This window comes from Thunnus maccoyii, chromosome 24, assembly GCF_910596095.1.
Source record: "Thunnus maccoyii chromosome 24, fThuMac1.1, whole genome shotgun sequence".
In the NCBI taxonomy this organism is placed as follows: domain Eukaryota; kingdom Metazoa; phylum Chordata; class Actinopteri; order Scombriformes; family Scombridae; genus Thunnus; species Thunnus maccoyii.
In genome coordinates, this window is record NC_056556.1 from 5,522,081 (window position 1) to 5,545,691 (window position 23,611).

Here is a 23,611-nt window from a genome sequence, read left to right on the forward strand (position 1 = left end):
TCAACAAACTTGGTGTACTGTGTTATAAAATGCCTAGTTTTCACACATCATTGTGCTCAGTTTAGAACAACACATATTTTGGTTACTTTCAAACAGAATAATATTAATACCAATGCATCAGGTGTTGCTGTTAACATTAGCTGCGTGATGTCTTATGTGAGCAACATCTCCTACCTACTCACCCATTCATCTGCCATGCATGAAAGTCATTAAACTTACTCTTGTACATTGACAAAAAACAGTGAACGTATCTTTTTGTGGTGGTGCAAGGCAGTGAGAGGCAAACCGTGTACATACAAATGAAAACAAGCAAAGCAGTGCAATAACTCACCATCCCTCCTCATATATGCTGATCAAAAAAGTAACAAAAACAAAATTAAGAGGAAGCCATAATACTGAACTGCAGAAATAACGCGACAGTTGAAGAAACAATGCATTAATTTAATATAAAAATGACTACAGGGCAGCCAAATCAAAGTAGATAAAAACTTTCACGCAAAATTATTTCAATTGGATCAATTGAATTTGAACGATTTGAAACAATACCAGTAAAATGATGAATGATGCAACAAATAAAATTATATCACTGTGACTGAGCATGCAAATGCATTTTTTTGGCTTTTATGTTCCTATTTAAGGGTCATTTTTATACGGTTATAACTCACTTTTTTCCAAGCCCATCCCCTCTTTACTTACTGTTTCTTTGCCTCCTCAAACTTCTGGATGAGTTTCCTCAGCCCACTGTTTTTAAACCCCTGGCAGTGAGCAGCTGGAGCTCCGATTGTTATTACGTCATAGGTGTGCTCTGAAGAGGGAAATGTTGTGAGCATGAACAGAAATGAACAGAACCCTCAGCTAAAATGCTGCTAAAAAAAATGTCTGAAATTGAACAGTGACAATAAAAGTGTGCTGTTTTATATGTGTGGCTGTTTATGTGAGTCCTTATAGCAGTTGGCAATGTCTCACCGAAGCCCAGCTCATCCTGCACCCTCATCCTCTGTACATGTAGGTTGGTTGGCATGAACTCCAGCTTCCTCTCTGCCTTCAGGTTACTGGCTTTGAATGATGGACCTGAAGTGCAGAGAGAGAAAGAGAGAGAGAAAGAGAGAGAGATGAGCATGGGAACTTTGTGGTAGCCCATTTTAACCTGACAGTTTTACTGTTTTATCAAACGACAAGAAGCCAACCTCTGCAGACACTAACCTCTGTAGTCACTGAGGTCAGACAGTGTTTCCTGGTACGCGAGTATTATGGTCTGGTACTGAGAGACGATCTGTCGCCTCAAGTTCTCCCAACAGGGGGATAACTCTCCCAGCTCCTCCAGTTCACACACCCTGCAGAGAGAGAAAGTAAAAATAGGAAAAACAGCATTACTGAGGAGAAGAAATGTAGTGCATAAAATACTTTATTTGGTCATTTACAATCTGCAAGCTGCTGAGATGGTTAAAGAGGCCATTTTGTTTGCTTGTATCAAATATCTTTGAAGAAGAGTACATACTAGATTAGAGCTGCAACTAACAATTATTTATATTATCGATTAATCTGCCGATAATTTTCTCAATGAATGAGTTGTTTGGTGAATCATTAAACACCAAAAAATGCCTGTGAATGCCAGTGAAAACATTTCAAGAGCTCAAAGTGACGTCATCAAATGTTTTGCTTTTTCCCGGCAGCAAAATCCCCAAATTATTTTATTTACTATGATGTAAGACAAGAGAAAAATTCTTCATCATATCAAGCATTTTTGCTTGAAATAATAACTCGATTATCAAAAAAATAATTGCAGCTCCATACTAGATACTTAAAAATTCACTATAAATTGTCAGATGACAATACATTTGCCACCCACTACTGCCTTTCACACCAGCCTATACTATAATCACATAAACAAATAGTGTAAAACTAGCTAAATAGAGCTAATTTGCCGGCCTTTTCCAGATTAAGTAAATCCGGTGCTTCTTAATTTTGAGATACAGCGTTGCCAGGGTTTTTGAAGGGTCACAATAACTTGAACATCCATTCTAATTCGACTGGAAGAAGAGGCGAAGCTAAACGTTAGAAATGTAAATGTGTGCTTGTACCTGGCTGCGTCCTCCTCCAGCAGGAGTTTGACAAACTGTCTGGGAATGTTCAGAGACAGGACGCTCTCGGCCATCTGCTCCAGCACCCGTAGGTGGTTCCCATCAGTCGTAGGGAAGCGGTACATCCTGGACATCGTGCCTCCGAACACTGAAGCCACAGAAAATTTTATTAGCCTGGATTAGATTATTTGAGATTCGATTCGACAGCTTCTATGATCTTGTTCTAGTTTAATAAAATCTTCAGTTAGTTTTTAATTAGATTGATTTGATTTTTTCTTTGTAGTTTTCTTCCTTCTCTTACTGTACAAACGTTATTTTATAGACATTTCATGTGTATTATTTTTGGAACAGCGATCTATCCCTGAAGTAAACAGATCCTTTCCCACCCAGCGGTGACAATCGATATATTTCTACTTGATAATGAGATTCGGGGTCTGATGTATCAGTAAACATGGAGCCATGCGGGGAAGAGAGATGGAGGATGGGAAGAAAGGAGAAAAAAACGAGAGGGAAGACAGAAAAAAAATGGTGGACAGCTGAAGAGCAAAAGGTTCAGGTTCAGTTTAGGAAACATATAGAAGGTTTATGGAAGTTAAGAGCTTCCCAGATGTGTCAGACAGCTATAAAACCCTGCATGATTAGCTGTTGCTTAATGCGATGATTATATCTATTTTATGTTTATGTGTATGCAAGTATCTAATTTTTTTTTTTTTAAATCACACTGCACTTTGCTTTTGACACATCTCTAGTAAAACATGTGTAATATAAATTTACTTTTTTATTTCCTCATTGTTTGGACATTATGGGATTATGTTGCTGTAAGGCTGTTGTTGATCTGTTTTACTCTTTGTCTCTTTCTATGATAATGACATTGTGATTTTATTTAAATATATATGAGGAGAAAAGATATATTTTTGACTTAATTACACATGTTCTTTAAGATGTTTCATCTACCAATTGACTTAATTTTTGTGGCCCTCGACATTTATGATTTATTTGGCATCTACATACATGTATAGAACTGATGTGAGGCTTGTTCATATGCCTAATGAGGGTTGTTTACAAAATGTCATATTAAATAAATAGAAAAATAAACCTGTAGTGAGACAGTGTTTGGTGCTTTTTCACTGGGGACAACAATAAAAAAAAGTGAAAAGACTCAAAGCTTTATCACTTAATTTCATCCAAATCTAACACATTTATGACTTTTTAAGATATGCAGACACAAGGACAAAGAAGAGGAAGGAAACAGATGCATGAAGGTGTGATGTACCTGAGAATTAAAAGCTGTCATACCTGACCGCAGCAGTGTGTCTTTGCATAACGAGGCGTACTTGATTCTCACTCCCATCGACTCTGTCAGGCTTTCGTCAACAGGCAGCACCGTCTACATGACACACACACACACACACACACACACACACACACACACACACACACTGGTGTTACACAGCCAGTCAGCAACAACCACCTCCATCTGCTGTATCTGTCCACTCTTTAAAACCTACACTCACCTACACCACACTAACAGCGCTCCTACACTAACCCAAATCCACTGTGATGAGCCATTTTACTACTGTGTTAACACGTGAGGGTGTGTGACATGTTTATAATGACATAAAGCAGCTGAAGTGACTTCTGTTGGAATTATACAGCGCTATGCATACACCCCGACAAACAGGAAGGCTCAGACTTACACATGAAACACATCTTTCATCCACGTTATTTCAGAAACTGCTAGAAATCTCAATCATTGCTACAAAAATCTTAAAATGATAGAATTATAATGTATCATTTGGTCTGATTCACACATTAAAACAATATTCAGCGCCTATTGCCATGAATTAATCTCTTATTGTAAACATCCAAATCAAATATGTTTCTGTAACTTAGGGCAGTTACTTTGTCTCAGTGTTGAGCCAAAGAAAACTAGATTATTTCAAATTAACTCACATTAAACATCACATTAAAACCAGTTACGGTGCTTGGTTCCTTATATTTATACACCAGATCCTCCAAAATACAGAAATTAAATCTCCCAGTTCCTCCCTACCCGGCCATTGATGCTGTCTGGCAGGCGACCGACCGCCATCCTCTGATCTGCTCTCTCCTCCATCTGCCACGCAGCCACAGTGATGTCCCCCACCCGCTTGTTCTCCGCTGATCTGTCCATTCAAAGAAATATTGGAGAAACTTTTTTTTTTTTTTTTGGTGAGGTAGTTTATTGCTGATTTATTCACTTCCGAACTACTTTGAATGAACCACCAAGTGTGACAAGGTCACCGAGGTAATTGCTGAGACGTGATAACGCAGCAACATCGCTAAAAAGAAGTCAGACAGGTTAAGAAATACAAGCAATCTGATGATGAGCCAAACTTATTTGAGAGATAAAATGAAGGCAAACTGTAAAATTATTACCAAACTGTCCGCTGCTTATAGTTTTCAGGTGCATTCGCTTTCAGTTTTATTTAAAAATAAAGTGGTTTAGATTATCTAACTGCTCCTGGTCCTCCCTGTGGGACTGCGTTGGTGTGATGTTGTGGTGGCTGGTGGATTAATGGACTGATACTTCATTTTGTGAAGCACAAATATAAACCAACATTTCTTACAGGCAGGTTGTTACAATGCAAATGTGTCAACAAGGAAAATAAATGTTCATTAGTGACTAAACAGCCGAATGATCTACAGCAGCCTAAACATTACAACCTCAGTAATCTGTACATAACTAAGCAGCTACAACACATCTCAGATTTCTTTTAAAGGAGTTTAAAATCATGTGTGATCATGTGACACGCTGCTGAGTGTGTGTTGTGTGTGTGTGTGTTACCTCAGTTCCAGCTGTAATTTGTGGTTCTTGTCCTGCAACATCTCCTTTACAGGAAAAAGTGCTGAACCTAACATATACATCTAGAGAGACAGAGAGGCAGACGACTGTTTACACTGATGTACATATACAGATATTTCTTCTTCTTCTGGTTCTTAACGGGAACGAAGAGAAAAAAAAAAAACACAGACAAGGATGGAGGTGGACAATGAAATCCTGAGACATCATACCGTGCCCTGGGAGCGGTCCTTGACGTCGTAGACGGCCAGTTTAACCTGCGTCTGCTGGTTGATGTTGGACTCCTGGAAGAAGGCGATGCTGCTGAGGAAGATGGGGTTACTGGTGCCCTGTTGACAAAGGTCACAAATGTTATTAAAAAAAACTTGTGTGTGATTTGTGGTGACGAGTTAACATCTCTCATCACAAGACAGAAGCTATTTCACTTAAGATAGAAGATAAATTGTGTGTGTGTGTGTGTGTGTGTGTGTGTGTGTGTGTGAGGAGTCTCACCTCTATGACTTCAGTCTGGGCGTGTTTGGTCCAGAAGGCCTGAGGCGGTGTCGTGCAGCTCACTGCTACAAAGCTGTTGGGTTTTCGATCCATTGCAGGAGTCACCAGGTCTGTGCAGGCTGGCCAAGACAACACACATACACAAACCAACACACACACACACACACACAGAGTTTTGAGGTCAATACTGAACGAGCCAAGAGGCAAACAGGCAATCTGAAACCCATGTAGCTGTTTTGGAAACACTCATCATTTCACTGACTGTCTCGTAACCAATTTTAACAGAACTGCGTGTTGTTACTCGCCACCCTCATTTCATCATGATGATGATTCTACTGAAAGATTGGAAATGATGAATTAAATGAACGAGCAGTAAATTATTGATCAGTCCAAGTCGCCCCGGATGATAGCATCAGCTAAATACAGTAATGCAAGCGTGACTCACCCACGCTGAACTCCAGCACAGGTTCATCTGGGTCCTGACTGTTTCCTGGAACACAAGTGACAAGTCACCAAAACATTAGACTCCGAGAACAACAACAAGAGCTTTAAGTAACAGTAATGTGAAATGATCCTCGTTGTGAAATGTTGACAGATGATGAGTAGCACTCAGGCCTCGTTATGGCCGGATTCAGGGCAACTGTGGTTGAAGAGGCTGTTGGCTCCCACACAAGTGTAATACACTGCCAGCAGAGTGTGTGTGTGTGTGTGTGTGTGTGTGTGTGTGAGGGTGGTAACTGCTGAGTGTGTAATTTTAGTTTTAGCGGTGCTGCAAGTGGCCAACATTAATGGCAGGCTGTTTTTAGACTTTGCGTCTCCAATATGTGTTATTGAATTAAATTTAAATGATGTATTTGATGTTTTTTATGCATTTGACACATTTATTTTACTTATTTTTATCTTATTTAATTAGGTTTATACTCAATTTAATTGCATGTGAATCCTTTTTTCCAATTTATACAACAACTTCATAATATTAAGCTTGACAAATCTTTTTTACTGACCATAAAAATGAACTTAAGATAAACATTTTTTGTATATTTATGTTACCTAAGGTTTACACGACAAGTTTATCTTTAGCTTTTGCACCAGACTCTAGAATCAACCGTCCCTCACCTGCGAGAGCCAAGCCGATCATCTCGCTGGACAGCTCGAACGTGTTCGCCCGGTACACCGACCACGGCCTCTGCGTCCGGGAGCCGTGCTCTCTGCCCCCCGCCATGCCTGTCCGGGAAGAGCGGGCGACGGCAGGAGGCCTGAACACACACGCTCACACACGCAGTCACACACTCCCATGTGATGTGCCCCTCTTTCCGTATAGATTCACGACTGCTCCAGAAAGCAGTTCACCTCTCTGGAATGAAAGGAGAAACAAGGAGGGATATAAGATACAAAGAAAGCATTTTTTTTTAAAGAGTTGTCTGTGAAAGAAGAGAAATCCGTCCTGCTTGAACCGAGCCTTGGTCAAGAAAAATCAATCTGAAAAAAAAAAAACCTAGCGTGGTTTCAAATGCATACATGAATTCCAATGAATCGATGCTAATGTGCCATGTGAACGCCTACAAAAGTAACAGGGGAAAGCATGAGAAGAACAGAAATAAGGAACAAGATACAGAGAGGGAAACAGAGTACAAAGTTGGCACAAGAGATGAACAAACATGAGAGAGAGAGAAAAAAGACACAAAGTAATCATTAAGCAGCTTGTAACCGCTGTAAATACGACCTGTGAGCATCCAGAACTGCAACTTACAAGGTCAAGTAGTCTCATCTCCACCTACACAGTCAGATGCTCAAGACACTTCTCCAACTGATTTCTAGAAGTTATTTTATATTCTATCCCTCGGCTAAAAAGCTCTTCTTAAATCTCTGTTTAATCCTACCGCTACTGTTGCGAGCATCTTAACCGGAGGAGAGAGGGAGGAGGCAGAAAAAAGAAGAGCAGGAGTAAGAGTTAGGAAGATGAGAAGCTGAGTGCGAAGACAAGCTGAGTGAGACGGAAAAACTGAGATGAGTTACAGTAAAGAAAGCGAGATGGAGAGCTACACAAGCGAGGAAGTGAGGCACGTGTTTGTCAAGTCAGTTTTATTTGTATAGCCCATCCTCTGTTCTTTGACGCTCAATTCAAATAAGGAAAAACTCCCTTAAAAACCCCTTTAACGGGGAAAAAAAGAGGAAGAAACCTCATTATCAGTAGCTCTATTTCTACATAAATATGTGCATGTATATGAAAATAAGCCCTGTATCATGCTTCAATGTGTTTATTTGCATCTGTGTGTGTGTCATCCCACTTAAAAACTTCCATATTTGCATTTTTCATGTCTTTTTATGCTCGCTAGACAAGCAAGTATCTGCATATGTCGATGTTGCTAAGAGACCGTAGGTTTATCTTTCAGGTCCTCCACACTTTTTTTTGTCTTCTCCTCCTCCTCATGTCCCTTGCTCTCTTGTTTTTCTTCTTCCTCTTTGTTTATGTCCGTTCCCTTAAAAACGTCTCTTCTCACATCCACACCCCCCCCCCACCTACTGATGAGCTCCTTCAATTTACTAGTTTATTGCTCCATTTCCTCCCAAATTATTTTTTTGTCACTCCTCTATCTAAAATCTGCTGGGAGACATTTTCCCCTAAAGGCTTCAGCCTCTGCATGAGCGACTGTCCCACTAAGTCTCTCGCTGTCTGTCTCTCGCCATTGTTCCTTCTGTCCCATTTTTTGTAAAAAAAAAAAAAAAGAGCAATTAGCCTATTTGCGGCAAAGCTGCGAACGCGAGGGACGAGTAGCTGGCTCGAATGGAGAAGCACCGTGGTCTAGTTAAGACAATACATGGATGGAGATCTCTGCAGGCTATTTCGGTGGAACGGTGCTCTATTTCATGGTCGAGAAATGTGTTTCAGTGATTCAGGTTTAGGTCAAAATCACAGTGGACACATGTTGTTGAGAGATGATGTGTGTGTGTTTCTTCTTATGTAATGAGAAGGAAAAAACACTTCTATGAGTTGAACAGTAATCAGCCATCCAGATCCTTTCGATATATGTGATTTACAGAGAAAATTACCTTTCTTTCTTCAGATTTTGGTCTCTAAACGATGCTTCTCTTACATTTGGCCCACCGAGTGATCTCATTCTAATTTGTGGTTCTGGGTTAATAGTTGGTGGCCTACTTCTAGATATGTGGTCCACCGCTGATCTCCTGGCAGCGCCTGAAACGCCCCACTTCGGTCAGCTCATGCATGCGCCCTACATCTGTCATTGCGATACCTGCAGTCTTCTGGATGGAGGAGAATCTACCTGATTAACGTGAGCGTTCGCATCTAGCTCCAATATCTGCCACACAACTTTCTGTTGCACCCAAAGATCTTATCCCCCGTCACACTTGCGAACACGAGGGGAAGATTTAAAAAGGAAAGGACACGAAAAGGGAGACTACGTGAGACTGCGAGACGAGCAACACCAGCTTAACACCTTGAATTTATTGTGCCACATATTCTCCACAACAAGAGGGAGCATCGGGTTGCTCCTGCAGTTATTCAATATTAATGTAACAGCATGAGGTTTGACAGCGAGGGTTGGAGGCAGAGCAAACACGCACGTACACTTCTGTGATTAGATGGAAGTGGGGTGAACAGAGCAGTCTCATAAAGCATGCTGTCACACACACACACACACACACACACACACACACACACACACACACACACGCTCGGTTGTCAGCCCGTAGAGGCCTTTTAGCTGAGTTGCCTGAGTGTTGTGCTGATGAGCAGAGACACTTGCAAGTAAATAGAAAAGAGTTGTGCATGAAAAACCAGAGGTCATTAGATGTATGTGTGTGGCAGGAAAAGCTTTCGTTTAAGATGAATGAGGGATAGAAACAGGTAAGTCTAAGAGTGCCAGCTTAAAGTAAATGGAGGTGAAAGGGAAGTTTTAAACGTTCTTTCAGTGTTGATACACATATTTAACCTTCCCTTGAACCTGCCTCGTGTGTGTATATGTTGCATTCAAGAGATATATTTAATGAGTCACAGCTGAAAAGAGACAGTCACACTCGAAACAGAAGTTGTGGTGCAGCTTAATGGTATTCTGCTCTATTTTTCGAGGGATAAAAATTGTTGTCAGTGTCTGGATTTCTCTCTGTATGACAGCTCAACAAATGAGCAAAACAGCAGCCTGTCAGAACAAGTGAATTTTATTTATATTGCCCAAAATTCAAAATTTGCCTCAAAGGGCTTCACAAAACTCTCTATGCTTAGATTCTTGATATGGATAAAGAAAAACTCCCAAAGAAATATTTGCTCTTGTGTTTGATTTTTGTTTTTGATTGTTTTCAACATGATCTGCTAAATAGAGCTTCAACTATTAGTTGATTAATCTACAGAAAATTAAGTGTCAACTATTTCCATAATCTCATTGATTTGAGTCAAAAAAGCTAAAATTCTCTGCTTCCAGCTTCTTAAATATGAATATTTTCTGGTTTCTTTTGTCCTTTATGATAATGAACCTCATATTTTTGGGTTGTGGGCTGTTGGTCAGGACAAAACAAGACATCCTGGGTTGAATTCTGTGCTTTGACAAACAGTGATTGACATTTTTCCATTGACATTAATCGAGAAAATAACAGACAGATGAATCTGCAATGAAAAATAATCGTTAATTGCAGCCGTACTGCTAAATATGAAGTGAAACATCAATTCATGAAGTCACATTGTCTACATTTGACCTGTAAAATACATTACCAGAACTAGCAGTTAGTAATTAGGGAATTAATATATCCAAGAAGTTCCCTCTTTGTCTGCACAAATGTGTATGAACAAGAGCAATTAGGTGTTTGTGTGTGTGTGTATGTGTGTGTGTGTACTATTACACTCCTCCAGCTCTGTCTAATTAGGTAAAAGCCTGGAAAAGAGTAAACAGCTGATTTGCAAGCCGTACGAAGCATCTCTGTCAGGCTTTAAGTCCACTTTACCAACAGAAAAGTCCTCAACATGCACGTTTGCCAGGAAGTTCACAGTGAACACAGCTGGGACATAAACATACAGTAATATGACTTGTGTGTGTTGTGTGTCTGTGTGGTTGTGTAGTTTATGTGAATGTCAGCGCCAGTCACTATGGCTCCAGTGCTGTCTCGCGACAGATTTATGAATCACATGAAGAAATGTGGGTGGGGACACATAAAGTCACACACACACACACACACACACACACACACACACACACACACACACACACACACACACACACACACACACACACACACACACACACACACACACACACACACACACACACACATTGTCCTTGGTCACTTCTGGGGACATTACATAGACTTACATACATTTCCTGGAGACCTACCTTAACCTTAACCACTGACTTAAAAATCAGCTTTTGTCCCCAACTGGACAACCCGTCCCCAGTTAACTGGTCTTTAGTCTGACCCTGAAAGTAGCCTATGACAGACCAGCAGACAGAACAGGTGCTTAGATTGTCTGGTGACCAAATATCACAGGTTCAATTCCCATAAATGTGCCTCTTTAAGCGTCTTAGACCTCCCACGTTGAATATGAAACCTCATGATTTCTATTTAGAGGCAGAATAAGATGTGGGGATAAGGTAGCTACATGTTACAAAGAGTCATTTTTGTCACTTTCACTTTTGTGAAGCTGATCATCCCGCTGCTGCTGCTTCACATTGAAAGAATTCAACAGGCCAAATGTGGGTTGGCTTCTTTTGTAAAGCAGCCACAGGAAGCACAATGTCACTGAGGACTGAGCTGATCGCGACCAGCTATTAAAAGTGATGATGCACACCTCCAACAAACCCTTCTGCTATTGGGTGGAAAACTACTCGTGTGTAGCATGATGATATCAAATCACTGTTGTAATAGTTATTGATGGGTGACTGTGTTTGGTTGTACTGTAAACAGATACACCAGTTACCTCTTCTGTTGTATTTCTGACAGAGTAGTTACTCAACAAGTGTTTGCTGTGGTGACACAGGTGTCATCAAATCAACCAGGAGTACAAATGTAAGTATATTTGTTAAAATATACTATTAAGCTGCAGTGGAACTACAAAAATGTATTCTTCCATTGCAAGGTGCACAAAACACACAGTGCAAATAATAAATTTTCTGCTATCACAAGCTTTTCAAATTACACAGAAGCAAACGCCTGCAAAGAATTTTCTCAGACTCGGTGCAACTCTGGTCTTTGTTACCAAAACTAGAAGGAACTTTCCAGTCTCTCCGCCAACTGGAGTCATATTTTCCACTCACAAAGCCAAAATACAACATGGTTCGAAAGGGCTTAAGACATGCACTTGCTTCCAACTTTCCTTATCAAAAACAGGTGCAAAACACATCAACTTCCTGACTTTAGTTGGAGTTATTGGTTGAGTTTCACCTGTCCGACTTTTCAAGTCCCAGAAACACATTTTCCGCACTTTTTTCAGTGATACAATAATCTCATCTGTGTGCATTATGTACTATAAACCTATATATTTCTGTCCTACTAACCCTGACTCAAGCATACCAATAATAAACTGGCTTTGTAATATGAGGGCTGTGTGTAACAACTCAGAAAGAACAGTGAGTCCATTATTTTTCTTCTACGGTTACAATTCCCCATGCATCCTCACAAAGACACCACACAATCAGTGCAAATCCCTTCGTGTACGACCTGCAGAAGACGATAGATTTAACACCTCAAATCAATTAAGTAATTTGGCATGCCTGGGAATTTATTGTCTTGCCAAAACAGAACCGTGATGCAAAAAAAAAAAGAAAAGAAAAAGAGAATATTACAAGCTGAAAACACGAAGTCCAAGTCAACCTCCTCTCTAAATCCACAGCTGCACAGAAACTTCAGTGAGGGGGAAAAGCTGCCATAAAAGGGAGCTCCAAATTTAGCCCGGCGTGTCAGTGTATGTGTGTATAGATTTGTGAGTCACATGAATTGGGGCACGCACACATGCCGTATAGGGCCAGAGCCTCCTGACACATATAACCCAAATCCAGGATTATGTAAAGTAGATTTTGGTTCATTAGGGGTATAAAAAGGCTTAAAAAGCTATTAACAAAGGCAATTATTGGGAGCTTTTAAGTACATTTGACAGGTTTTATTGTAAAATACTAAAGCAAAAAAATAATTCTACAAGTTTCTTTTGTCAGTGTGTTATACTGTTCACATCTCAGCTCCTATGAACAGTCAATGTTGGTTTCTTTTAACCGGGAACAACATATTTGTAGGATGCTATGCATATGCTGATTTGTAATTTTTGTAGTTCTACTCATATATATTAATGTTATTCTCTAATATAAGTCTTATGTATGCCAGTTGTGTTGACTGTAATGTTTAATATATGTTTTTAAATGTGGACCCCAGGAAGACTAGCTGTGCTTTAGGGCACAGCTAACAGGGATCCCAACAAATAACTACAGTCTTTTCCTAACTTTACCCAAGTAGTTAAAGCTGCATGAACTTAACCAAACCTTAAATATAGAAGTGACAGATAGAAGTGACAGATCAGAGAATGCTAACAATGACAAATGACCTTAAGTTGGAGGACTTGTTGAAAAGGCAGCATGACTGAGATTAGATATTATTTTCTTTTAGATATCTAAAGACAACCTTTGGGAGCAGTGATGATTGAGAGCTCACAAGGAAACCTTGGCAAGAGCCCACAAGAATTCAATATGGGTGTTATAAAGATCTTAGATTTTTAGGAATCATGTGATTTGCCATTGGAAAAAGTCTTTCTTAACTTTTTGGCTAACCTGCAACCACTGATTTATGAAGGAGACAAGAGACAGTTACAACCTGGTTTCTAAAACGGTCTCATCTCTGTGTGTATATTTATGTGTACACGTATGTCCGCGTGTTTGAAGCTTCTGTCTCAGTTCCATCCTCTGGCAAGAAAGACAGTTCAGGAGCAAGAGAGACAGAGTGCACAACAGTGAGAGTCGTGTTGACCATACATGGTGAAACCCCATTTTTACAGCTTCCTCTTTGCCAAGAGACCTTTCACACACTGGCGACGGACGAGGCATCACACCACACGTTTTTGAGAGAGAATGTGTCGAATCAAATCTTCTCTCAGACTCAATGACATGTTCTTCTAAATTTGGTTCTTACTTGACTCTTTTCACGCAATATCCAAGGAAGGATGCAGAAGGACAATTCCAAAAGTTTGTTAACCAAAATTGCAGCAGACAGTGAATTTGCTGTAGCTGATGTGAATGAATTGAGTAAAAACTGAAAAATTAATGGTGCAACAACAGTAGAATATTCAGATGCCTCCGATACTTTCCTGGTTTTTGCAAAAGACGAGGGGAACTCATGAAACTAAATTCCATAGTTTTTGTTTAGAGGAGAAAACCTGGTCACTATTAACTATGGTGGTACATGTTGCCCATCATATTTGGTTCTGACTCACTACCACAAGAAAATGAAGAAGATTCACAGGAGTAGAAGTAAAAAAAAAAAAATCTTTTCAAAGGCTTTCATCTTTCTCAACTTCAGTAGAGGGCTCCCCTTTAAAGTCAAAGATTTATGACCACGGGTTGCGCAAACTTGTTCAAAGCCTTTCAAAACTGTATCTTTTCAGTATGAAGTCTGACTATTTCTGTTCTCACTTCCTTTCATTTCAATGGTTATAAGTAGTATGGTAGTGTTCAAATTGGCAGGTTAGATAAGAGCTAAAACAGAAATCTCTGGTCTGTTAGGAACAAAGTTTCCATTACACTGCCTAGTCATTATAAATCTACCGTGAATTATAGTTTGACTGAGATCCAGCAGCACTACCAGATTAGTGTGGGATTTGAAGTTGTGCTTAAAGGGATTAAAGCTGAAATTCAGTAATCATAAAGGACCAGTGTGTAAAATTTGGTGGCATCTAGTGGAACAGACTTGGCAGAAATGGAATGTAATATTCATAAGTATGTTTTAATTAATCTATAATCCCATGAAAATAAGAATCGTTGTGTTTTTGTCACCTTAGAATGAGCTATTTATATCTACATAGGGAGCAGGTGCCCTTCCATGGAGGCCACCATGTTGCGCAGCCATGTTTCTATAGTTGCCCAGGATGGACAAACCAAACACTGTCTCTAGAGAGGGCCTTTCGCATTTTTCCCTGAGTTTCGTGGCCACTGTAGGTTCTTCTACCCACTTGGAAGGGGAGGGGGAGGCGTATTCAGTTGGTTGCAATCTGCCGCCTCACCACTAGATACCACTAAATCTTACAAACTGGTCCTTTAATGCCACTGGATAGTTTCACTGCATTGACTACAACCTCTAATACGCAGGAATACAACAGTGTTTTACTGATTTGATAAACGGGAGCATGACGGAGACCAGCAATTACAGGTAGTGCGATTAAGTCATTGAATAAGTCTCTAGTGCCTCGTAGTTCTTTCTCTTTCTTCATCCTTTTGTCTTTCAATCTCTCTCACATCCACACAACCGACACCTGTCTTCTGAACTAGACAGTATATGAGTGTTTTTCTATTCTGGCCCCTAAATACTACTTCTATGAGTGTTTTTCTTATCTGCCTCTCAAGGTTTGGTTTGGGCAACTCAAACAACTTGATGAAGGTTATTTTGTGTTGGGCGCTTTTTTGACCCATTCATCCATCTAAACCTCCTCCCTAAGAGGTTTTGCAGTGCTACAACATCACTCTTCAACCACATTTGCTTCTTTCATAACAGGAAACCTGACTATGGGTCATTTTAAGACTGCTAGAACTATGAAAAATTGCATAAATATGAACTGTAACATACTGTATGTTTGCAGTTTCAAAAAGAAGGCCCTGTTGTAAAAATTCAAGATACACTGCACAGTTTACAACTAGAACTGGACATTAACAAATTAATAGTTTCAAGGAAGTTACACAGCATCCATTATCCTGAAGGTAACGTCTATTAATGTAAGTACAGACTAAGAACTTATTTTAGAAATCAGTATAGGATGCAGTGTTATTGGTACAAAGACCTGTTTGTACCAACAAATCAGTGCCGCTGCTGTGCTCAGACTGATATGTAAAACGTGATGAGAGTGTACAGCAGCTGCCTGCTCCCTCTGGCCTTTCAACTGCCAGTTTAGAGGAACCTTCAATGTATTATCTTAATTCTTGCCAAACTAGTTTACAATTAATAATGTTTTGGAGAAATTAGTCATCAAGACAATCAATATTAGATTACAGTAATGATAGGTTATCAGTGTTTCTTTCTAAGGTTGCCAGGATTCTGTTAAGAGCAGCGCCACTTCACTGCTTCAAGTCAATGGAAAACAAGAAGCAGTGTTAAGCTTATACAAACAATTATGCAACAGATTATGACTACAGAACAAAAAACTGCCAATGACACCCTGTAGAAAAACTTTCATTAATCATAATCAGTCTTAAAATTATCTTTCCCTAATTGAAAAATGCCTCAAATACATTGAAATCATTACCTGCCTGTTGCAATCAGTCTGTTTGTCTGTTTTGTTATTTAGCAGGGTATCTTAAAAAAAAGAGACGTTAGCCAAGGAATAAGTTATTTATTTTTATGTTCAGTATTTTAATTACTTTCTAATGAACTACTGCACTATATGGCACATGTATCACATTATACCATGTTTATCACTGGTTGCATTTTGACGTTGAACCAGATGCAGCTGCAGATGCAGATTTTAGAAGATTCAAACACTTTCTATTTCACTTTCTATTATTAGATAGAGATATACTTCAAAAAATTTTGCAGACTTGGCAGGGATATAAATCCTCTGCAAGGGCTTTCTCTTCAACTTGTTTCCAATGCTATAAACTATAAACCAGATGAAAAAGTTGATTTGTGTTCAGGCAAATAAAATTTTCACTTGTACTGTGAGAAAATAGGAATTTTAATAATCTTAAATCAAGATCTGTCCATTTTCTCTGATCATTTGTATTAAAAAGTCACGAGATTTAAAAAGAGGAAACAAGAGGAGCTTTACATGTGAGCTACTGTACCTTTCATCTGCTGTGATTTGATATTGTGAGAGTGTGAGACAGTTTATGCTCTGATTCATGTACATCTACTCACAGACTTCTGCTGGGATGAAAGAAAAGAGGAAGTGAGTTGATCCAGGTTCAGTGAGGAGGATCTTCTACAAAGGGCAGCAGAAGTTCACAATCTGAAGAGAGAGACGAACAAAACTTGTTTTAACTCATATTTTTCATTTTTGAACGGCTAAAAAGGGGAAGAAGATCTAGCCTATTTGTTCACATCCTAGACACTTTAAAGATTCCAATCGGCATTTGTTCAGTGGCCCTTACAGCTCCCCTTCGCCCACATCACCAAAAATAAAACTAAAGAACGACAGAGCAGATTTGTCAAAAACAGATTTGTTGCTTGATTGAACCAATCATAGAGATGTTCTCTGTCCATGTGTGTGTGTGCGCGTGTACCCTCTGGGATCCGCATCAGAATAAAGCATGAATAATTTCTTTAGAGGGACGGAGCAGCTGTAGCCCTTTCACATGAAAATGAGCATCGCCCACAAACACACAGTCACAGAGAGAGAGAGACAGAGAGAGAGAGAGAGAGAGAGAGAGAGAGAGAGACCTCAGTCTAAGTCATGTCACTTTCTCCACACCACACAAGTTAAATTCTGATATCTGAATCACACGTCTTGAGAAAACATACTCATACGGACTCATACTCTTTGAAAAAAATCACTAACAGTTCGCACCAAACACCCTGCAAATATCATGACCTGCCTTCGACCTTGAATCACTAAATCAGAGAATGTTCATGACGTTAACGTGATAATATTAGTTCTGTTTCCACCCCTGCTTGTCTGAAAACCATCAACTGACACAACTCAGGAATGACATTTTTAGGTAATTTCTCCCTTTCTGCAAAACATCTCTAAATATAGAGCTGGATGATCAATATAGTATCAATAAGCAACAATCCTTTTTTCAGCTCTTTCAGTCCCTGTTATGTTCAAGTAATAAAATGTGTGTGTTATAGCTTAATACAATGAGAAATATCATTTTCACATTGTTAAATTTTACAGTATTTGACTTTGTCAGTTTTATCCAGATCTAATTCCAGTATGAACATTTTATCTATTAATGGTTTTTAAATTGAATTTACAGAAAACTACTTTATCATGGAATACAGTACTAGTGTGATATAAAACTATATGTATCTGTGATAGAAGATTTTATCCATCATGTATAAAAATGTCTATCACAGTATTTTATATCATGATGTTTTCGAGGGTAAATCAATTCAGATATTGCATTGCTATAGAAAATGTAATAATTAACAAACCAAGGCATAAATCAGAAAAAAACAAGGCTAATAAAGTTTTGGAGTGTGCATGTGTGTGTTTTTTGTTTTGTTCCTCTCACAGTGAAGCGAACTGTAGAGTCACGTTTAAATTTCGTTAGCAGCTTCTTTTTTTAAACTGTTATCATCATTATTGTTATAATTTTATCAATCATTCTGAGCGTTAGAAGCTGTGTTTTATCAGCACAAACGGGTAAAGATTCCATCAGCCTGCAGGTCACAGCTGTGTTTTAATACTTTAGAGAGAAGTTTAGATTTTTGAAAACAGCTGTCAGTGTTAAATCATTTTGGTTCTGGTTGGCGGAGTTTTATCAGACAGCAGAGGTTTAAGGGATTTGTTTGTGAGAGTGTGATGTTGGCTAACTAATGCCTGCGGCGAGCTGTTTACCTTGTGAGGCAGCTGGAGAATCCCTAATGTCAGGGTTCAAATCATGTGCTTGTGGGTGAACCAACGGTGGTTCGGACCGATCAGCGTCCTATGAGGAACTACTGGTAGCTACGGGCGTGGTTTAGGGTGTGACGACAGCGAGAAGTGTTACTTCAAAGTGCCCTTTTCCAAAGAGTTTCCAAGGACGACTTCTCAGATGATTCTTTGTAACAAACCATCTAGAACGTCAGGTTAGCGAGCTGTACTTCCTGTTCAAAGTGGATTCACTAACCATGAATTGGCTGATAAAACAGTCCAGGCAGCACCTTTGATAGAGAGGGAACCCACCGATTTAAACATTATAAGATAAAACTTAAATCAAAGTGAGCTTAAACAATCACAGTCAAACAGAGAGTAATGTTCCCGTATAAGTAAGATAAACTGAGATACTGTACAGCCTGACACTTCCTCTGCTAACAGAAGATTATTATTTAGCAAAACGCGTTCCAGAGCACATTTGTCTGATAATAAACTTTTCAACAAACAACGAACAGAACAAAAGAGAGGCAAACAAACCTCACTCTGCAGTGTGTGTGTGTGTGTGTGTGTGTGAGTATGAAACTGCATCTTGCTCAAGTGAGCAGCACTTCCTTGTGTTATTTAAGGAAGTCTCTTACAAGAATCGGTCTGACAACAGTAACCGTCTGCCAACTCGGGTGTGTGGCTGCACTTTATATCTGGCTGCGTTGTTGCTATAATTACAGTAAAGAAACACAACAATAACACACACTGACCTTCGCATATATGTCTCTATAAGTCATGCACATACAATAGCATTAAAAGAAAGGGAGGACGATAACCAACCGTCTCCTTGGTGACCTTTAAGAGCTGGTATAAGAGTCAATACTGCTCAGCCGCGCTCACCTCAACCCTACTTTACCTTAAACCTAACTGAAACCTTTAAGAGGACATAACACGCACATTTACAGATCTATATTTTTATTCTGGGGCTCTACTGGAATATCTTATTTATCTTATACTGGCCCTTTATGCAGCCCCTCAGTTCAGCCTCTGTCTGAAACAGGCCATTTTAGCTCCTGTATCTTTAAGGCCTCCCTAAACTTCTCAAACAGGCTACATCTGTACATGTTCAAACCCTAATCTGAGCTGAAATATGCAAATGGACAACGCCAACAACCCATGGAGCAAACTTATCAACAACCATAGCGACCAAGGCTACGGAACAGACACCATTTGTGGGCATGAATGAATGACCTGACCTCGTTCTAAGGAGGAAGTAGAGATAACTTTGCAAACGAAAGCATTGAGAGCAGGCTGGAGCCCTGGATTTTGACTTGCAAGGAGCATTTCTACATACGTTCACTTCAAGTTTTGGAACTTTGACCACCAACTGACATCATAACAGTATAAAAAATCTCAAAAAAGTTCCCTTTAAAAGGTATGCTATGCAGGATTTTCCTAAAAAAAAACAATGCATAGACTCAAACAAAAGTAATCCCTCTCAATTGTCACTTATGACCCTGCCGTCTGCCTGTATATTCTTATTATTTAGCTGTGTTCGGGATGCTTCTGGGCATGTTAATCCCCCTGCCAATAACAGCATGCAGGATGTGAGGTCGTAGCATAGCAACCAGGTTACATGGCTGTCTCCGTCTCTCCTCTGCTCCGCTCTGCTCTCTGTCTCTGTGTCATGGACGTATAAAGAGCTGCAGGTCTGTGTGTCTGCTCTCTCTCTCTCTCTCCAACCTTCAAACAGTCCTTAAAGATTGCACAAATATGCTCACCCTCAAGATGTAAAACTCAAACTGGTTCTCACAGAGCTAGATATACGAGAGCACACTCTACACCCACACACAAACACACCAGTGAGTTCCCCAGTGAAGAGAAACTCAGAAGCTACCTTGAAGTCACTTTCATTATTGGTTAAACCATGTGACACAAATGGGATAATTCCACTTGTTTACAATGTTGTACAATGTGACTATGTTGATGGGAACAGCATTATCAGTCTTCTGTATTGATTATTTTTTAATTGGTGGACTTGCAACCTTGCATGTTGGCAAAGTTCTCACTCGCTGCTATTTAGCAAACAGCCGGGGGGGGGGGGGGGGGGGGTTTCCTGCCACTGACCATAAAGGAAACGAAAAGAAGTGCAAGATATCTTTGAAGATGGGTGGATTCTCATAGATATAAACCACGTCTAATGCAGCAGTAAGAAACAGCGAGGCAGTAACAAAAAACAGGCATCTTTTGAGGTTTAGACATGACGCAGGAGAAATGAAAACATCAGCGTGACGCGTTTGAAGAGGCGCTGAAAGCAGAAGTCAGCTGGCAGACTCAAGTTACGAGTCTCTCTTTGACTGGCTCCGAGGAGAAACTGCATGCACCAGTTCCTACGATATGAAGGAAGTAATCAATGAAGACTTGCTGACCAAGAACAGAAGGATTGAGCCACTGGTTTACTAAAATACAGTTATGATAACACAAGTCGACAACGCTCTATTGTCTTGTTTGGTTGTGGACGTTTGGCACCAAAGGTTCCCTTTCTTCAAACTCTCTGTTTTCCTACTATGAGTATAGTTACGGGGCTGAAAATTGCAAAGTTCTCCGCTATTTCTCCTACTGATGCAATTAGTGGAAACTTAATAAATGAATCTGTCAAGCAGAATAATTGCATTGAGTATGGATGACGAGCTGCAGTGGGAACCAAACCAAAAAACAGTCTTTGAAGTATTTCTTTTATTTCATTTGTTATTAAATGTAGTTTTTTTGGATTGGGTTGGCAGTGAAGACCTCCCATATAAATAAGGCTAAACTGTTCAGTATCCCGATCAATATTTAATTAGGTCATTTAAAGCTGGAGTTCTTGTGCAAATCAGATTGTTAAAAAAATTTCAGGGCTTTAATTGTGCAGCCTGACACCGACACCGTTTGTTGTTGCTCGAGTCAAACCAGTTTCCGAAACAATTAGTCGATTAATCAATTATTAGATTGTCAGAAAGTGACATTATTATGATTATTACAACTATTCTGATAATCAATTAATCGTTTAGATCACTTTTGTTAGTTCCAGGTTCTTGAATGTAAGACTGTACTTCTTTTCTTGGTCTAACATTATAGTAAATTGAACATATTTGGGGTTTTGGACGGTTTCATGATGCCACCTTGTGCTCTTGGATATTGTGATGGACATTTTTCACTGTTTTCTGATGTTTTATAAACCAAACTTTTAATCTATTAATCGAGAAATTAACTGTCAGATTCAGAATCAACTGACTCTTTGGTAGAAGGTGGGATGACGTCATCGACAGGCGACCAAATGAAACACCGTTACCTTGATTAAAATGACGTATTTCTCTGGGTTTGAAAATTGTTGGAAACATTGAGATAATGTAAGTACACAACTCAACAATCTAACATAGCTCTAGTCGTTTTAAGTCATTTTAATGAGGAAAAGTTACATATTACACCTTTAAAAGATCATTTTAAATAAGTGAATATTGGAGAAAACAACACCAAACAGATCCATGTGACCGTGACCTCATCTGGTCTGAGGAGATGTAGGCATCGGCCAATGAATCACCAGAATCATGAGACAAAAAAAACAAAATGTGAGTCACCTCGCTGAAGTCATAGTCTCATTAGAAAGACAGTAAGCACAGGACAGATTTCTCTGCGATCGCTTAAAATAGATAATTAAAACTGCAGCAAGCTGTTGTTTTGCTTTATGGTGCAAAACTGTAAGAGCGAACTAAAGCTATCAGAGTTTCCGGTGGCAGATGGTAGAAAAAGTGAAAGGGCGACGGCTATTTTATTAGCTTTTAAGAATGAACAGGTCTGCTTTAAGACCTGAGAATACTGTGGGCAGCTCTGTTCCTGGTTTACATGACAGACCTGTGATTGAGTCTCCAGCCATCTGCGCCACAATGATGCTGTTTGCCAAGACTGACATTTGTCTGCCTCATTTCATTTGTCAGCGGCGTCGCGTCTAACATCACGGGGCTGCAGGGCGTTTTCACTAAAAAAAAGAGGTCTGCTGGGGGGACGAAAACAGTATATTTCACACTTACATACACACAAACATACACATGGGCACATTTAATTATGAAAGATGTTACTGCTCTGTTATCTTGCTACACATATTTCTCATCATTTTCCCCTTTAGAATATCTGTTATCCCAGTATAAATTTTACCAGTGTCTGGATGAGGCCGGTATCTGTTTTGGCAAACTACCCGGTCGGTGTGACAAAGCTTTTTGTGCACTTGCAGTCTGGCTACAGTTCCCAGTCTTTGGTTTACATTTGTGTTTCACCCTGTAAACATTTCTCTGATTTAAAGTGAGACAGGGAGTTCAACAGCAGAATACGGTTCAGTTCAAACGTTTCCAGCGACAGAGAGTGGTAAGGTCAAGGGTCAAAGGTCATAGTACTTGATCAGATGCAGAGGGAAGACTGGTGCAGGGTTTTCTGCAGGCTTTTATAGTGGAGACGGACCACTTTGCCTGAAGGATGACCCCTGCTAACATCATAAAATATTAATACACTTTTATGGAGAAAGTGAGGTGGCTATTTTTTTTTTTTTTTTTTTAAACTAAATTGGTCAAAAGACGAGATACATCAGGACCCAGCTGGCTCTTTGTATAGATTGGATGAATAGAACTGAAATGCTTAGTTGTTTAATTGATTAGACAATCAACTGAAAAATAAGCAGCAACTTCTTTGCTAATTATTAATCATTTCAGTTATTTTCCAAGTAAAAATCAAACATTCTCCAGTTCCAGCTTCTCAACTGTGAAAACTTTCTGTTGCTTTTTTTTTTTGGTATTATGAGATTGTTAACTAAACATCTTTGGGATTTGGCATGTTAGTAAAACAAATATTGAATCAATTTAAACATGTGATTGAAGAATTAGTGGATAAATAGAAATAATATCTCATAATCAACTAGTTGTTTAACTCATTTTTTAAGCCAGAAATTCACAGGCTCCATTTATTTTATGTCACTATAAATCAAACATCTTTTAGACTGTTGCTCTGAGAAAAAAAAGCTATTTGAAGATGAAATTTTTCATATTTTCCCACTATTTTCTGATATTTTATAGACCACTGAGAAATAAAAAGTTAGTTGCAGCAGTAGTCATGATGGTCTACCTGACAGAGAAGTAGTCCCACTACCAAAACTCTCTATCCGTCTGCACAATAGCAATATTTATCTTTATTTATCTCTCATTTTCCAAGCTTACATCCCTCTCTACCTGCCTGCCTGTCCACTGGCAAAAAAACAGCCCTTAATTTAAAAAGGCAGAGTGAATTTTAAAAGTGAAAGCCACAGTAGAAGTCGTCTACCTGCCTGTAAAACATGGTAGAAGTCCTCTCACCGACTACTGAAACTGTTCTACAGCTGGTGACTGTGGCAGTGAAGCCATCTTTCATCAGTACAGCACTGTTTTACAAACATTTGCTCTTGTATATGTCCTACAGTTTAGCAGAAGTCCAGAA

At 39.4% G+C, this 23,611-nt stretch overlaps 1 protein-coding gene across 6 annotated transcripts in view; it reads right to left on the reverse strand.

The window, feature by feature from the left end:
* Positions 1 to 23,611, reverse strand: part of LOC121891907 (inositol polyphosphate-4-phosphatase type I A-like) — a 50,769-nt gene that overhangs the window by 21,496 nt on the left and 5,662 nt on the right. For 4 of the 6 annotated variants that reach the window (XM_042404551.1, XM_042404547.1, XM_042404548.1 and 1 more), the window contains exons 2-14: positions 16,468 to 16,558; positions 6,532 to 6,769; positions 5,861 to 5,905; positions 5,416 to 5,534; positions 5,136 to 5,252; positions 4,909 to 4,988; positions 4,135 to 4,246; positions 3,378 to 3,468; positions 2,082 to 2,229; positions 1,204 to 1,334; positions 967 to 1,071; positions 697 to 805; positions 332 to 349 (exon numbers count right to left, since the gene is read on the reverse strand). In XM_042404551.1, coding sequence (XP_042260485.1) covers positions 332 to 349; positions 697 to 805; positions 967 to 1,071; positions 1,204 to 1,334; positions 2,082 to 2,229; positions 3,378 to 3,468; positions 4,135 to 4,246; positions 4,909 to 4,988; positions 5,136 to 5,252; positions 5,416 to 5,534; positions 5,861 to 5,905; positions 6,532 to 6,637 — 1,181 coding nt within the window. In that variant the 5' untranslated portion in view covers positions 6,638 to 6,769; positions 16,468 to 16,558. Of the gene's footprint in view, positions 1 to 331; positions 350 to 696; positions 806 to 966; positions 1,072 to 1,203; positions 1,335 to 2,081; positions 2,230 to 3,377; positions 3,469 to 4,134; positions 4,247 to 4,908; positions 4,989 to 5,135; positions 5,253 to 5,415; positions 5,535 to 5,860; positions 5,906 to 6,531; positions 6,770 to 16,467; positions 16,559 to 22,006; positions 22,146 to 23,611 lie in introns of all 6 variants that reach the window. The other 2 variants (XM_042404549.1, XM_042404550.1) reach the window with 2 other exon arrangements.